Source organism: Strigops habroptila, chromosome 7 (genome assembly GCF_004027225.2).
Source record: "Strigops habroptila isolate Jane chromosome 7, bStrHab1.2.pri, whole genome shotgun sequence".
NCBI classification, from domain to species: Eukaryota; Metazoa; Chordata; class Aves; order Psittaciformes; family Psittacidae; genus Strigops; species Strigops habroptila.
The window spans coordinates 61,658,226-61,676,488 of NC_044283.2; the positions used below are offsets into that span (position 1 = coordinate 61,658,226).

At 34.4% G+C, this 18,263-nt stretch overlaps 1 protein-coding gene across 4 annotated transcripts in view; it reads left to right on the forward strand.

Annotated features, from left to right (window-relative positions):
* LRBA (LPS responsive beige-like anchor protein) overlaps nucleotides 1-18,263 on the forward strand; it is a 395,208-nt gene that overhangs the window by 361,189 nt on the left and 15,756 nt on the right. For all 4 annotated transcript variants that reach the window (XM_030491547.1, XM_030491551.1, XM_030491549.1 and 1 more), the window contains 2 exons: nucleotides 620-775; nucleotides 5,306-5,473. In XM_030491547.1, coding sequence (XP_030347407.1) covers nucleotides 620-775; nucleotides 5,306-5,473 — 324 coding nt within the window. The remainder of the gene's footprint in view (nucleotides 1-619; nucleotides 776-5,305; nucleotides 5,474-18,263) is intronic.

Below are 18,263 nucleotides of genomic sequence, written 5' to 3' on the forward strand. Positions count from 1 at the left end.
GTTCACAAAGCAATATTATCTGGGGAAATAAAACAGCAGGTGATCAAAGTAGGGTAAATATTTTCTCTCAACCATAAAGGAGATTGTGGAGATAAGATGGTTAATTTTTGAGCAATGCTTAAAAAAGTAGTAAATGGTAGTGATGTTTACTGCAGGTATTCTTTTTTAAATTACAATGCTTGCAGTGAAATACAACTTGCGTACGTTTTTGAAATCATAATTCCAATGTTGTCTGCATTCGAGCCACTATATAGCATATATCTGTATGTACTGTCTTCTAATTACATTCCTTTCCTCTGTTTCTTAATTTCCTATACTAGAAGGGGGGAAGGAAGCTTATTACATTTTTATTTATCATTCCTTTTTTCAATCTTTCATTTATATTTGACTTAAAGAAAGGAATTCTCCTATTTTAGAATATATACTGCAAGGAATTAGCATTGTTCCCAGAAGTGTAATGAGTATTTTATAGTAAAAGTAGAAAGAGAATATCCCTGCCACAAAAACCAAGTAACAGCAATGAGAAATAGTTTTGGTGTGAATGTTAGTTTCAAAAATGTGCTTTTGTTCTGTGAATGTGGATGCTAAAATTTCTTGATTTGTGTGTATTTCTGTTCAGCCAGCAATACAGGTATGCACAGGAGGCAAATCACTGACCTTTTAGACCAAAGCATTCAGGTGCATTCCCAGTGTTTTGTCATCACCTCTGATAACCGTTATATCTTGGTCTGTGGCTTCTGGGACAAGAGTTTCCGAGTTTATTCTACCGACTCAGGTAATGTATTTTTAAAATATGGGAATAGCCTAAAAGATTTTTCTGTTCATTGTCAACCTACTGTTTCAAATAAGGAAAGAATGGGGAGTGGGGGGAGAAAGTGGAGTATGCATTTATTGTGCTATTAATAATATTTGTCAAATCTTTTCTTACTGGTAAGAAATTTTTGTGGAATAATGGCAAATGCTATCATTTTTGTGGAATAATGGCAAATGTAATACACGGAGTTCTTGTTTAGCCAAAACATCACCCTCCAAATCTGTATGACAGGCATGCCTCTTCTTACACTGTAGTTTCTACAAGTAAATGAGTTTTTGGGAAGCTTTGCATGCCCAGGGAATTAATTTTTCTTAGAGTACTTACTTGAATTTAACTGGTTGGTTTTCAACACCAGAGAATTTTTTTTGAGGAAATACAGGCAAGCATCACAGAATAAGAAAAGAATAAGAACAGAAGTGAAGTCTTGAAATCTGGTGAAAGAATAGTTATGAAAGCCTTTGAAAGCTATACTATAATAGAAAAATTGATTTGGAGCCACTAAATTCTTTCATATAACATAAACTGATCGATATAATGGGCAACAGTTAAATTAGTCTGTCAGCTGGCATGTATCCAAATCATTGAAGTCATGCATGTGTCGTGCTAAATAGAAAAGAATCTTTCAGTGTAAGAGCTATAGGAATTTAAAAGCCATGGAGCCCCAGAAAAAATAGGTATGATTTTTTCCCTTTCATTATCTTATAATGGGAATAGCGACCTCACTGCAAGGTACTTTGGGATTAATGACCCAGTGTGGTTAATGTGTGTGTGTGCCATCAAGCTTTCCAGTGGGTTATTAATCCCTAGGGAATATCCTACATGTTTGTCATCATTTCTTAAATATATTATAGTGTTTTTCACAGTTGGCAAACCAAAATATTTAACAAAACAAGATGGTCTTTAATTAAAATCTGTTAAGACTAGATCTCATGGCATATTTTAGCATATCTGTCATTTTTGCAATTTTAAAGCCTTAAGTATAAATGAGAAGTTCCAATTACTTCATATTGACTGCCTACAATTCATTATACAGACATCTTGTTAGACCCTTCTTAGTTTCATTTTCTCATTGATGAAAATAAATTTACATAGAACTGTGAATTTAAAGTAGATCTTCAGAAAAGTTAGCAGTAATAAATTTTCAGTGTATATTCTTAATTTATATGAACAGAGAGCTAATTCTTTTATCTCAAATGATATATTTTACTTTACACCTATAGAAGGAACTTGTATGATTTTGGTAGCTTTGTCCTGTATCAAACTGAACGACAAATATCTCATTATGTCCTCTGTATGTAAGTAAAAAACCCCAGGCATCTCGTTACTAGCATAGCTAATTATGATATAAACCAAAATACAGTTGTCAAAATAATTGCAGAAGATTTGTGTCTTCTGTGTGTCTCCTGTTTGTCAATATAGAAACTCTAGCTCTAGCATAAATCAAGTGAATTCAGATGTACTTTATTTTGCTTTGAATTAAAATGAGAATATGGTAGTGAAATACTTTGAAATCAACAGAACAGCAAGGGAAAAAGATGATGTGATCAGTAATGCCTAATGGCAAGTGATCATAAGCATTGAATTCAATTATATTTTAGCACATACAGGAAAAGGAAACTTTTTTCCTATTAGATTTTGTTTGGTTTTTTTTAACAGGAAATACTTTTAACATAAATCATGGGTTCTCAGCACAGGTAGTATAGCAGAAGCACAATAAAACCTTCCACCAGCAGTGGGAATGATTTCTAGACAGCATTTTAGATTCAGTAGTGCAGGGACTTGAGTCTTATTTTTCTTTTAATTATTCGTAGCACAGCTGTCAAATAAAACATTAACTAGAAAATGTGTTCTGTCAAAAAGGGCTATCTGAGTCTGATATTCCTGTGTAGACAGGACAACTCATATCAAAGGAAACAACAAAGTTGAGGAACTCTTATGAGATTAATGATTTTTTAAAAATTATTTTTACTAATAGGAAAGAGCAGAAGCTTATTTCTTGTTTTGATGGAACTGATTGAACCTCAGCTGCACAGTAACTAAGTAAAACTAACATGGTAGTGCACCGAACAACTGTCAAACAAATAGCCTTGAAAAATGTTTGTTTCCTAAAACAGAACCTATAAACATAGAATATAATTGAAAGAGAGATCTCTATAACTCAGCGATGTTTATAGCATAAACTTGAGTTCTAAAAGTATAAATCACCTCAGCTAGCTGAATACCTATGGCTGTACAACTGAAAAATATATTACATAATTAAATTCTTCTCAAATCTAAACCATGTAATTGACAACTTGAATTTTCAGGGGAAAACATACTCTCAGTAAGATGTTTTTGTAGATTGCCAAAATGAGGTGTGTGAGTGTTTCACTGCTTCTAACTGTGAAGTTCAGTAACTTTTTATGGATCTATTGACTGGTCAGCATCTGAGACAGTTAGGTGACTCTGCAGCACAAATTAAATCTATGGTGTGCAGAGGTGACCACTATAGAACGCTATTACAGACTCAACTAGATGAGTGAAAGACTTGAACCCTGAGTTACTCTCCTTTCCGATACAAGGTAGAGCTGCACAGTAAGTGTACCTTCCAGGATTTTGCCATTTCCAGTCAGAAAAGGCTCACTTGATAGTACTTCATTTCACAATTTCTCTTGGAGGATTATACTTGCCTAATGAGTTTTGGCAGTGTTGTGTTTTAAATCTGATGTACAGGTTTCCTTTAAATTGCATCATGTTATCCTATTGTTTCTTCATATACTGAAGTAATTCATTCCCCCTTTTTTGTAGATGCTCATATCTTTCTCGTTTGGTTTTTGTTTGGTTCAGGTTTTTTTCTTTCTTTTCTGGTTTTCTCCACTTTAATACAACTACCTTTTTGATCTTCTGTTACAAATCAGTCTGTTAATGCTATTTTTGTTCCTTCCTCAGAACCACTCCCTTCAGTCTTTTGTTACCATTAGTGTTATTTAGTGGCTGGATATGAACGCAATGCCTTTGTATTGAGGGCTATAAAATGTGTCTTACTAGCCATATTAACTGATTGGCTAATTGTTTTTAATTCATGCACCAAAATATTTTATTAAGATGTGCTTAATTTGAGTCCCAACTCAAATTTGTGTAACTATTTGACACATTACTAGTTATTTTTTTTTTAAAAAAACTTTCCAGGAGATTTATTTCAGGTACAGAAGTTTGCATTTCCTGTTTCTTTTTCAGCCTGTGTGTTTAATCCCTCCAAAGCCATCACTCTTTTCTCCTTCTGTTCTTCCTCATTTTGAATTCAGCCTGAAGCAAAAATGGATGCGTGGTCATTTGGGCTGAGGAATCTGAGGTCATGCATTAGTGGCATCACATATCACACTTCTATGTGTCATTGGATGCAGAATTTGGCCTGGCCAATGTTACTTGATTGGGCCAAGCAGCCACATAAGAAGTGTGTGTATGTATCTTTTGTCTTGGCCCTACAAAATCTGCAGTTGCTAGGCTTCAGCAAATCTGGTGAGATAGATTTTAGTACTTACATTCTCATTTCATAAGGTCATGTATGCTGCTGGAAGGACACATGATGTGTTTTACTGTGTAGGAGCCAGGCTCTGGCTGGGTGGTCTGGCAGAGATCTATTGTGGGTGACCTTACATGTGTTTCCTCTCCCACATGCAAATCCACTGTGCATGAGCATCCAAATTTGCATTTTCCTGAAAATATTGTCCTGTTTAGTTAAAGTTAAAAGGTAATAGTCATGTTCATGTTTATACAGACTCTTGAATGGCTCATTTTTAACTGCTTAGGCTTTACTTTCTTTTTAACATTTATGCCTCTTACCAGCGGTACAAGAGTTTGTCCTATATGCAATAGGTAAGAGAGTTTTTTGCAGGTCTGTCTTCTGAGGTTTTCTGAACATTACAGAAATTCTTCATAGGGAAAGATACTGGTAGAAATTATTGCTAAGTGTTTAAATGGTGATGGAAAAACCTGGGTACAACAGTAATTTTTCATCTAAATCTCCTTTTCTCTGTTTAAGGAGATGCTCAAAAGCTGCATATGCTATATTTTCTAAGCGGCTCTCACACTACCTATTTCTTGAGTCCTAGGTGTTCTATAACTTCCGACTCCATTTCCCAAATCATCATCAGATCTGCTTTTTCACTATTACCTTCATCAGTAAACTTATCTCAAACTTGCCTTAAAAGAGAATCCCATCCTGTTTCCTGTCGTTAAAGTGAAGGTAAACATATAGAATTAAAAAAACCTTCTGGCATGATTGGCCTTTGAATAAAGTATAATATTTATGGACTGTAAATATTTTTTGTAGGGACTGTATGGACTACTGCACTTTTTCCACCAAATCAAGAAAAAAATAGTACTCTTAAGTATAGTTCTTTCTGGAATCTTTTTTTTTTTAATGAAGAAAATATTTCTGAATACTTTATATGCAATTTGCCTTAGAAACAGTGAAAGCATAGTTTTAAAGCAATAAATTTTATGTTTCAGGTAAACTGATGCAAGTAATATTTGGACACTGGGATGTTGTAACCTGTCTTGCTCGTTCTGAGTCCTATATTGGAGGAAATTGTTACATTCTCTCAGGATCGCGTGATGCTACATTGCTGCTCTGGTACTGGAATGGCAAAACCAATATCATTGGTGATAACCCAAGAGGTAAGCAAAACCAGAAGAAACTGTTTTATAAGGATGCTGGCTAAAAGTAGCTTGAGTGAACACTTTGCGTGACAAAATTTTAGGTAACATTAATGTCAAAGTACAGTGCTCCTTTCTTATTTGTAGTTGTGATCAGTTCTGGTTTAAATAATTGAGGGTAAACAGTGCTTGCTTTGCAACAGAACTAATTTTTAAAGCTGTGGGATACTGAACATTACAAATATATTTCTTTTTCTTGTCACTATTCGATTAGGCTCTGGGAGTGAGAGAAGGGAACTCAATTTTTATATGTCCCGCTTAACATAGAAAGTACAGCTATAGCTGTACTTTAGCTATCAATAGTTATGCAGACAGTGAATTTTAACTTAGACTAAGGTCATTGTAACGAGATGTGTAATGGCTAGAGCAGGACACTTACGTGAAAGAAGGACAGACACATGGGACAGATTAAAGAAGCAAACTTAAAACTTTTTTAGTTTAGGTGCTACGTGCCTAATCCTCGCTGTAACATATTAGGCATTTTAATTGGTTCCAGTGCAAGCAACAGGGTTCATACCATATAACCAAACTTATAAGTCAGAATAACCACGCTTTAGCCTAATTCAGTTTTAACCCCTCCCCACCCAAACTCACCTTGCACTTGCCAAAGAATTTAATCTCTTCCATCTTGCACCATTTCCCAGGAAATCCCAAATCCTTTTACTCATGAAGATTCTTTTTTTTAACTCAAAATTTTCTATGGGAAACAATGAAATGCTATGACTGTTCAACCCTGCTGTGCCTGTATTCTATAACAGGAAAGGTAGAAAGTGATCTTCTTGTTATGCCAGTTTCACATCACACAAAAAATTAATTCATGATTCCCAAAGCAAAGAAAAAGGCAGACATGCAGCTTGAGAAAAAGCCTGAGTGAGCCGCTTCACATGAGTGAGAGGCTTTCAAGGCAGCTCATGAGAGCTACATCATAGCCAGAGATCCTGTTCATCCACAAAGAAAATGCCCTAAAGAGGAGGGGTAAGAAGCACTATATTCTGTCTTAAGAAGAGTGTTTGTTAAGTTTTCTGCCATACACTCTCTGACCCTGTTTAAATATTAGTAAAAACATATCTGCTGTCTGCAGAGGAAAAGGTGGACATCTGGAAAACAAGAAGTATTGTTTATCTGGCATATATTGCAATTACAACTGGCATGCAATTTCATGTAATGTAGACAATATCTGACATCTTCCAAATTAATCGGTTTGATAAAGTTGTATGTTCCATACTCAATCTGTTACTCAATTGGAGTTATTTGAATTTGAAAAAAAAGAGGTGGTTTGACTGAAATTGCATCTCGTGAACTAGTTCAAAGATGCACAACTAATTAATATGAGAATGAATATCTGAACTTAACTTGCAAATTATTTGATGTTGACTGTGAAAACTATTTAAAAATTGAAGAAGAAACAGAAATTCATTTCACACAGTTGCAGAATCTTCAAGTGGAAGATGTGAGCAAATTATCCCCATCTTCCTTCCAACAGCCTGATTCAAGAGATGGGAGCTTTTCTGAGATGTGGCTAGCAGAATTTTATGAGCATCTTTAAATAAATATGGCTTTAGTTGAGGGACAAAATCTCTGTGAATGCTATATACGTATTTTGCAGTCTGTCAGTTTAAAGAAAATGCAAACTCTGCACAATTTTTTGCAGAGTTGTAAACTTGGAAACTCCTGAAAGTTTGTGAATGGAACTTAAGAGCTTGACAGTCAAGCGAACTTGTAAATCCTAAAGGGCAAAACTGCCTTTTTGAGGAGCAAACCCTCTGGTTTGAAGCAATGAACATTTGTAGGTGTCTCCTTACAGTGTTTTCAAAGCCTGCAAGTGTAGTCCATCTATGTGAATTCTTAGGCCTGTCCTGAGAAATTCTTGTTAAGTATTTGCCAGGCTTGCCAGCTCTGTGAACAAGACCTTGAGGCTATGGGCTCCTTTATGACCTTTACAGATCACATACTGAGATTTTGTACCTAGTATCTAACTAGAATAGGTAGATTTTGTTATAATCTGTTGACTGTCTTCTCTAATGCAAATTTCTAATGTATTAAAATTTTGCCATTTTTAAAGTTATACTAGGCCATTAAAACTACTGTTTAAAATCGACCAATAGCTATCTGGTAAGTCTCTTTGTTTGCAGTTATATTAAACTTGTACTTTTAGGGACATGCAATGTCTCCTATGTTTACTAGTTACCATTATGTAAGCATGCCTGGAAGCCGTTGTTATGAATTGGAATCTCATGGCACTATACATAGACCTAGACATGTGTATAGTAAAAGACAGCTTCTGCTTCAAAGAGATGGTAATCTGGGGGGGGTTAATTTTTCCCAGAAAGAGCTGTCTGTAGGCATCTCTGTTCAGTCAGATTTTTTTTGAAAGGCAAATAGAAAGAGCTGTTTCTGCTTAGTTTTGATTTTGTCAGAAATGGAAAGCGCCAGCAGACTTGTTGGTTTTGAGCCCTGTGCAACTATGACTACCATCCATCTGTGGGATGCTAGGTATTTAACTTGTCTGATGTCTTTTTGTATTTGAAGCTTACAATTTTTTACCTCAAAATAGAGTTTATTCTGGCTTTTGATGAGCACTATTTGTTGGAATTTTAGATACTCTCAAAGTTGATACTTCCTTTTTTTTTTATTTAAGTATCTCTAATTTCCATCTTAAAATGACTTCACAGCAACATGCATCCAATGGCACTGTACCAAATCATGATGCCAGAGTAGTTTCAACAAAAATAATCTAAACCAGGAGCGTTTCTTTCCTCCTTTCCTAGTACCTGTTGCCTCTGATATACATCATCCAGCAGACTAGTAAGATCAAGCTACCCTAAATACTATCCCATTGGGCACCCATTACTCCCCCAGTTACATTTTATTTAGGCTTCTTTTTCTGGTTTCATTACTTTTGGAAGCAGTTGAGCTCTTGATCTCTGGCTGCATGTATTTATGTTTTAGAATGGTACTTAACTCAAGTCGACAAGCCAGGTAGGCCTTGGCATATGTGATAAGTGTTTTGTTTGATATTCTTTATTGATAAAACTGTCCTTGAGGACAATTTTCTGGCCAGCTGGACTGTATGGAAAAATTCTTTAAGTTTTTGGTTTAACAGAAGAAATATATTACTGAAATATTCACTATTTAAATTGTTTAATTTTTAAGTTTTAAGATGACTTCTTAAAGAAATCGCACCTATGCAGTCTCACTGTCTGTCTAGTTTCTCCCTAATAACTCTTGAATGCATTGATCAATGTAAACCAAATTTGATTAATCTAAATCTCAAAGATACGAAATTCCTACATGAGACACATCTGCTGGAAACTATTTTTATTCTTCACAAGACAGCTTGATTACATTTAGGTTAAGTCCTTTTTTCCTTCTCAAATTAAAACCTGAAATTCAAAAAAATATTTCACCATGCTCTTTGATCAAATGTAGGTTTTTTTTCTTTCTAAATTAATTGTTTTTGAAAATGTAGAAGCATGGCAGTACTTCACTTTGGTGCACAGGCCTTTTCTGGTGCAGAAATGTTTCTGTGAACAGTTTCTGACCAAGCCTAGGAATAATTCAGAACAGAGCAGAGGATCTGAAGTAGTTGTATCCTTTAGAATAGCCCTAAGCCATTTTGAGTTCACGTTAATAAGCATGATTTACCGTGGAGATGTAAAGTCGCTTTTTATAGTGTAAGGGGCATTTATTTTTGTCTCCTTGTCATGTGCTTTGGTGAGGTGAGAGAGGTAGAGGGGAGAGGATGTAACTCTCCACTTGGTACCTCTTGAAGCCCATGTGTGATCTGTATCACAAGTTTGGCTTTTGCATATTTAAGAAGCTTGAATCTAATAGCAAGTTATCACTTGGGGACGTGACATTACGCTTCAGGACTTGTGTTCCTGAATAAGGTGGTAGAATGTGTAAAGGTTACTGGGAGAGGGCGGTGTGCTTGTGGAAAGATGCCATGTTTTGCACTTGCCTGGGCTAACGAGGTGGAGATGGAGGGAAGTCGAAAAGTGGGGCTGAGAGGAGGAACTATGTGTGATGGCTTCAGAAAAGAGATGAGAGAATTCATTAGCATACGAATGGTGTGCATCACTTTCAGGTCCCACTCTGGCTTTGAAGCTCAAGTGGCAACTCTTAGTGTTTGGACATTTCCTAGGCTGAGGGATTGCATTTTACTTTGTAATCAGGGAACCATAGGAAACAGGGGGCAGAAGCTTTGGTCGTCTGATCTATTCTCTTTTCCCAAAGAAAGCTTAACTACACCAAAAGCATTCTTGACTGATGTTTGTCCAGCCTTCTGTTAAAAACTTCAGCAAATACATTTTGGGGCCTTAGAAGACCTATCATTAGCAGTCTTTTTCCAGTGTTCAGCCTAGTATCCAGTTCTTTTTTTGCAGCAGTTGCATTCTATCATTTCTTATATGTTTATTCTTTGTGTAGAGAACAGATTATTTATTTCCTCCTTGCAACAATTTCCAGTTATTTGGATTATCATGACCTGCAATTTTTTCTTCCAGATTTAATAACCTTGTTCTTTCTGTCTTTTGCCATAACTCATGCTTTTCTAGACTTCTGATTTTTTTCTGTGTTCCTCTCCTCTTCAGTTGTGTCCTCCTCAAAATAGACCAGTGATGCAGTTGAAGCCTTTCCGGTAATAAGTAGAAAACAACCTGTTTTACAGACCAGTACTTTTTACATTCCCCTGGTTTGTCTGTTTCAAAACAGCATGACAGTGTTAATTCTTTAAGTGCATGAGCCAATATAAATTTCAGTCTTTTCTGAAGAACCACCATCTACTCAGTTGTTTCTCCTCCTCTGTGTAGTTTGGTTGTGGAACCTTGTCTTTAAACTTCCTTAATTGTATATTTTTTGAGACTGTTTCTCCAATTTATCAGATTTGAATATAATTTTGAATTCTCATTGAGTCCTCCAGCACATTTGCAGCAACTCATGTCTGCAAATGTAGTTTGTAGTCTTAGTCTATCTAATTGGTCATTAAAGCAAATAGTAAATAGTACACGGTTCAGGAATGCCCATCAATACATTTGCCATTTTGACAATGAATAGCTTTCTGAATATAGCTTTCCAACTAGTTTTCATCTGATATATAGTAGCATCTTCTAAACATGTGCTTCCCTATTTTCCATAAGAAATCACCCGTGTGAAACAGAGTCCTTACGGATGTCAAAATATGTGATGTCTCCCTGGCCACAATTCCTGTAATTCTGCCATTGCATGAAAAAAATTGCTTTGACATGATTTGTTCATAACAAATCCAAATCAGCTGTTACTCATCTCCTTGCTTTCTTCTAAGAAACTCTCTGTGTGTGTATATATATATATATATAAAAGTATAAATATAAATGTTCTGCCAGTATTTTTTCTGTTTGTTGGGATTAAGCAGACTGCTCTCCAATTTCTCAGTTTTATTTTTCCTGCTTCTTAAATAACACAAGAGTTTTTTTAGTCTTGCAGAACCTCACCTAATATCCATAAAACAGTTACAACTCAGGAATTATGTAGTTTCAAAGTATCCTCAAATCAATATTATCAGGCCAGTTGAGTTCCAAGCATTCACCTCATTTAGTTATTCTCTAATTGAGACAACAGTTCTTACTGCTGTTTTTATTTACATTTGCTGCCTGACTGCAGTTCGCTTTTTTTACTGAAAACTTTTACAGAAATGCTTTCAGATGTGTGGCATCAACTATTAGTATTGGTTGCTTTTAATAACAGCCAGCTTCTCATGAAAACAATTTCTGTGTTTGTAGAATGACTGTTACTCCTGACATCATTGTTAGTTGCATCTCACCTATGCTTGGCTATCCTGGCTTTGTCCTTCCTTGCTCAAACCTTGTCTCTTACACTGGTTCAGAAAAAATCTCATTTATTTTGATCTTTCTGCTTGACTTTCCTGTGTTTACAGTCACTGGAGAACTTTAGTTGTGGCAGGCTGGTATCCTCCTGTCTGTCTTATTCTTCTGTGGTATTGCAGTGGTTTTCACTAGTATCCCTATTACTTTTAACTTTGTTTTTCTGTAGACTTAACTTGCCATGTATCTATTGAAACCTATCTTCCCAAAATACTTCAAAAATTATCTTCTTGTCCTCGTTCTTTCCCTTATAAAGCATATTGGAGACTCTCATACCTTCACCACTTTCATATAAGTTCCTTTCACCACTATGTTTTTGATCTGTTTTGCTATATTGGTTATAATCATATCTAGAAGGTCATCTCTAGCTGTTGCTTATATATTAAAAATATGAATATATAAAGAATATAAAGAGACTGTTCTATTGCTTTCAAAATATCTACAGATTGTTCATAATTAATTTTTATTTTTCATATTTGGAAAACAAAAAACCATCTAATTTAGACATTTTATTTCTTTAATGAAATCAAGGCTTAACTGATTGAAGTATTCAGTACCTATGACATGTAGAGTCTGTGTATAACTGTATTACTATTGCTAATATTAATGTGCTCTCTTCTGAGTTATTGCATTGATCTTCCACACATATGTGAATAAGCCAAATTATATTACCTCTTTTATGTCAGCCCATAAAACTGGAAAATGTTACTCTCTGTGTGCATCACATTTGCATCATGAGGATTACGGAGGTACTTTTGTTGCATAGTTCTATATCTTTTAGAGGGTACTATATTCAAGTTTTCTGAAGTGTGTTAGAGAAATGGTTTTAGTTGTGTAACTGTGTAGCAGGGCACATGTGAATGTAAGCACATGATTTCATACTTCAAAAAGACAATTACTGGATTTAACTGAGATTTAATTGAGAGGATTCACTGAACACTTTTACTACTGCTAACATGTAGAATATCTTTATTATATCAATTTTTTAAAATGCATCATCTTTTCAAATTTATAAAGTATGAAATCTCCCAAAGGGTTCAAAATTTAATCACCAGATTCCTGTCTTGCCAAAGAACAATCTAGGTAACATCCAAGCTACTTCTAAAAGAAACTGTATTTTACTGCGGCTTTTTTATAGCTACAATTTCTAAATAAGTGTTTGAATACCTAAAAGACTTGTTATCAGTTATCGTTATTACTAAATTAAAGCTATGGTCTTGAGACTAGAGAATTCATTAGTTTTAATTATAATAGTAATAATAGCAAAGGGGAAAACATCTGTCTTTCATCAACTGCTACACACAATTTTCAGTTTACAAATTTAAACTTTTTATAAGTGAGTGCTTGATATTTAATTAAGTGGATAATGCAGGTGACTTAAACTTGGAAAGTATGACCTGATGAGCATCTTTGTGTTGGTTCATTAAAGAGTAATGTCATAGCTAATAATTTCTCTGTACTTAAGACACATTAATCCTGTAAACCTGAATTTTATGAAGATTTGCGTACATGCTTGCCTCTGTATGCAGTGAACAGTCCCATGGCTTTCAAGCAGCTCATAAGTCTGCTGTTAACTTAGTAGCGAAAATCCCTCTGCCTTCTTCCCCCATCCTTATCCTGATCTTGAATTAACCTATATCTTGGTTCCCAAGTTTCTGCATGATCTTTTATTTTCAGTTTCAAAATCGATGATAATAGAGAAGATAAGGTTGCACATTTCTAAAGAATGTTTATAGCATAAATATTTATTTAGAATTTTAATGATTATTAAAAGAAATAATTTGGAAGTGGTTTGCATAACAACTTATTTTCTTCAAAAAATTAATAGGGAAGTAGTTGTAAAAACCTAATCTGTCAGTGTCCCCTTTTGCATTTATCATGCTAAGTAGTAAGAGTACCAAAATGTTCATAAAATAAGTAATCATGTTAGTAATGGCAATTCTGCTATTATTGTTAATTTCTGTCAAATGGTAGTCTACCATATTAGCTACAAATTTGCAGAGCCTACAAATACTAAAATATGTTTGGAATTGCTGCAGTTATTAAGGCAATAGATGCTGTTCACTGTAGTCAGTCTGTTAAGACTGTTGCTCTATGATAATACAGCACTGAGAGTTTAAAACAGCCTGCATGTGCTCCTTTCGGTTTTCAGTAGCACAGTTATTTTTTATCCCTACACACATTATATTATTGTGTGAGTCCTTCTTTTAAAAAAAGCCAGTGAATAATTTAATATTATTTTAACACTGTTTAACTGCAGACATAACAAATATTCTTTGTTTCTCAAGAATGGCTGGACAGTAGCACAATATTGTGTATATAAAGTAAGAATCCTTTAGCACCATCTGCTGGCATTGAGTTGAAAGCTGATCTTGGGACTACTCTCCAACGCTCTGCCTGGTAAAATATTTCAAATAAACGTATTTTTCACTTTTTTTTTTTTTTTTGGGGGGGGGGGGGAGGGAGTGAAACCCAACCCAAAAGTATAGTCTTCGTCCTTTTAATTAAAATTATGATTAGAAAATACGATATGAATTTAAGGTTAATATGTGAACTGAAACAGAAATAGATCAGGAGTGTTTTTTTAAGTGCTGTAAAAGACTCTAAAAAGAAACTGAATACTTTTTTCTTTTTTACTAGAGATTTAACAAGTGCAATATTAAATTTTTCTTTTCCTGTTGTTAGTCAAATTCAGTAAAATCTATTTCACAGGGAAGACCCACAAAGTTTGGAAAAGATTCCGTAGCATGTTTTGAAAAGGGTAGCAACCACTAAATATTCTTCTACCTCTCATTTATTGCATTATTACTGTAGTGTTGAAAGCCTCATGAAAGCTTAATGGACAGAGGCCCTGATGCTGTAATTAGTCCTACAATTCCCTGTGTCTTTACTGGGGCACCGTTGTAGCCAGTGCAGCGAGTACTGGCACTATCTGCATGAATCTAGAACAGAGCCTTAAATTATACAGGTACAAGAGGTCACTGTCATTTCTTTTTTAAACTGTAACACATTGGTACCTCAAAGAGGTTGAGGCCTCATTCCTCCAAGTACTCTATAAATCACATATGAATGATGGTGCTAGCCTCCAAATATTTAAACTAAAAGAAGATGAGATATATAACAGGTGGATGAATTCTGGTATATCTGGAAATCTGCAATGGTGCTGTGTAAGCAATATGATTTTGTATTTGTATAATGCCAAGAAAGTCATGCTATAGATACATATGAGGACAATGTCTTCACTGAAAAGAATTTGCAATAGCATTCACTGATGGCTTGGAAAGCATTTAAATAGTCATAGTGATCTGGTACTCATGAGTGTGTAGGTTTGTGTGCTATAAATATTTCGTTTGGCTAAAAGTATGTCCTACAGTGTTAAGCGCTGCATCTGTATCATCCTTGTTTTCAACTGGCTAATAGAGACTGTGTTTCAGGATTTGTCAGTCAGAGTAAGCAATTGCAAGTAGCATTGTAGACTGAGTTTTAAGGCCCAGTCCAGGCTCAATTGAAGGCAGTATACATTTCAAGACTAGAAACAGAGAAAGAGTTTGGATGCTGCTTTTTTTGGCATTAGCCAGCTTTAGGTATCACTAAAACTGTATGCATGAAATTCTTCAGAAGGATAAGGATATTTAGTGCTTCATGATGTAATGCAGACTTTTGAGTTCCAGGAAAAAACAATGCTATATTTACATATAACTTGTAACTAATAGTTGATGTGGTAAAAGGAATTATATAGTAAATGAACACAACCTGAATGTGCACCATGTGCATAGTGGTAGGATGATGTACTAATATATCACATTTATTTACCTTGTTTGGTTGCTGGAAAAATAACCATTCCATTCGAATTCCGTACCATCTAAGACGGAACAGAGTGCTGCAGAAGATAGAATAACTTATAGTCTAGAATAAAATTACCAACTTAAATGTTGTAAAAATTATTTGGACAATACAATAATCCTGCCTCAGGTAGGAAACTATTTTTTTAAGTGTTTCTGGATCTAAATTTTATTAACACTAGCATCACAGGATAAGCATCACTTCGCTGAGTGCAAGAATACTATATGTCATTACAATTATAGCCTGCTTCACTAAAAAAGTATGTGGTTTAAAACAGTTACTTTTAAAAAGACAGCTAATTTATGTATGCTCCGAGCTTGGTGTGTCCCATTGGTATTCCTAGTTACATCAATATGTAAAGATGCTAAGCATCTATCTAGTGCAATACATTACTGGTGCATTGGTTTGAAACTAACTTTACAAAAGCAATCAAATAACTAAAGCACAGACTTTTATACATGCAGTTATGGACCAGTATTATTTTGCAGTGATACATTTTTCTTATTTTAAAAATAAATTATTTTAATACAGTACTTCAATATTAAACAAACAAACAAACAAAACCTGCCAAATTGAGCTGAATTGTCATACAAAACCTTTCATCTCAGATAATTTTCTGCCCAAGGTATGAAATACTATATAAGTTTCAAGTAGTGGTCAGTCTCAGCATGATTGTTTTACACCAATTCCGCAGTAGGTGCTATTTCTGACTGAAATAATTGCCTGATGGGTTTTTTCCTTTTCTGTTGAGGTTGTTGTGTTTTTTATTTTGTTTGTTTTGTTTTGTTTTGTTTTTTTCTCGAGCTTACTACATAATGGAATAGTTATAACTATAAGCCACATGAGAGAAATATGAAGAAAATAGATGATTTTTTAGCATAAACAAAAAAAGCCCGTTCATAAAGTTGTTTCGAAACATTCTCAAATGAATACGACAGTGTTTAAAACTTCAAAGCTGATATTTAAGTAGCAGTTTATGAAGTAGAGATGGTGCAAATATTAAAATATTAGTGTACACTGACCCTGAATATTCACCTGCAGATACTTTCCAGGGGCTTCAAAAAGGTCTGTATTCAGTGGGAGGAGTCCTGCTGAATGACTTCCAGGACTTCCAGCAGATGATTTCCCAGCAAAGGCGAACTCATTCCAGAGAGCTTTGCATTGCACATGGTGTAGGAATTAAGAGGCTGGGGGTTATTGACTTTTGCAATCTGAATTGTAATATCCAATTCATGAAGGCCTGTTAAATCTTTTTCTTTACTGTGTTTATTTTGAAAACACGGTGAACCTGTTGTCTTGACACAATGTCTCATTTTAGTACTGAATAAATGTCAGTCACTTGTTGCACATTGTGACTCAGGAAGGAGTACAGTAAGCCTTTCCTCTGTTATATTTGCTGAAATGAATTCTACAAGATAAATATAATCTTTTTTCTTCACTGAACAAACAACAGCACTATATCATCTTCTGTGTTTTATGTTTTCAGATTCTGCTTCATGATAGAATGATATGTTGTTCAAAGATATTGTCTCTTTTTCAGAAAATATATGGCTGAAGTGTCTTTTGCAAAACCAAAAAACTTGCATCTAGGCATAAGGTTGTACTTTTTGTTTTAAAAAAAGTCTGAACAGATGGGAAGTAGTTTGAAGGAATTAGAGGAAATGCTGATGGAGTGTCATATGAAGAACGGGACAACAATGAAGTTCTTAGATAATATGAAAAGATTACGCTGTTACATAAAAATGCATATTTAGAAAGGAAAGATTATTCAAACTGAAGTTTTAGGAGTACGTCAGTAATATTGTGTGGTATCACTTTAGTAAGATCTTGCATCTATCAAAGAGCTAGACTTTCTGCGCTAGTGAAATGGATTTTTAACCACTTGGCTGTTATTTAAATGTTCACTCTGTGTGATCTATAAATAATGTTAATATACAGAATTTATATTTGACAGTCATCACTGATGTAATTAAACTCTGAAACTTACTATATAATCAACATAGAAGCCTATCAGCAAATTAGTTTTCTTGATTTACTTACATTTTGCTGAAAGCACTTTTGCCCAAATGTCATATATTCTGTAAGTGTATTTATACTTCTCAAATTGATTTCAAACCTCTTATTGTTTTCCTCAGTTTTTATCATATGAAGCAATTTCAAAATTGTGAAATTTGTCAAATGATTTTTAGAAGACTTTTCTTACATATATAATTTGTTTTGGTTAATATATCCTTCTGAAAAAGTACTCAATCACTTATTTTTGCAAGAAGAGAGATAGGTAAAAAGATAGTTAGATTAACTGGTATTGACATAAAATCACATAATTAATTTGCCATTTAAAAGTTCCCTACAGCCTCTGTAATCATAGAATAAAATTAGTAAGTATTATTTGGCTGTCTGTGACTTATCATAATTAATTGTCTTCTCAGCATAAAACATAAAAAGGAGCATACTCAAATATTTTATATTTTAATGTGTTGCATATTATCTCAACCAGAAATAGCAGGAAGAGAACTTCGTTGTGAGTTTTTCAGTCCACCTCTAGTTTGATTTCTTTTTAGGGAGATGTTTTTGTTTAAATAGAGTTCTCATGTTTGGCTCAGCTCTTACAGCTTAGTGCTGAAAATACACAAAGTGGTCATTTTAGGAATTTACTGAGGGATTTAGAATGTCATGATCCTGTTTTGTTTAACATCACCGAAACAGAAAAAAAAAATAGCAGAGAAAGACCCAGCAATACAAACTAATTTCTTGTTAGTCAGTAAGGCATATCTTCTTCTGGATGTCATTAAACTAGAAGAAAGTTTTGACTTTGCTATAATCCCACTGTTCCTTTTTAAGCATATTTTCCAAACAGCTAACATTTTTTCACTGAAATATCGCTATAAGCTGACATGATATCATGTACTCTTCTTTTATCTTCTGAAGCTTGAATTTTATGATTTAAATGTACTTCAGTCACTTAAGAAAGAGTGCTATTTTATGCTATTTTCTATGGGAAAACAGCTTTGCGGAAATTATTTATTGGATTGTAGGAGAGTTCTTTT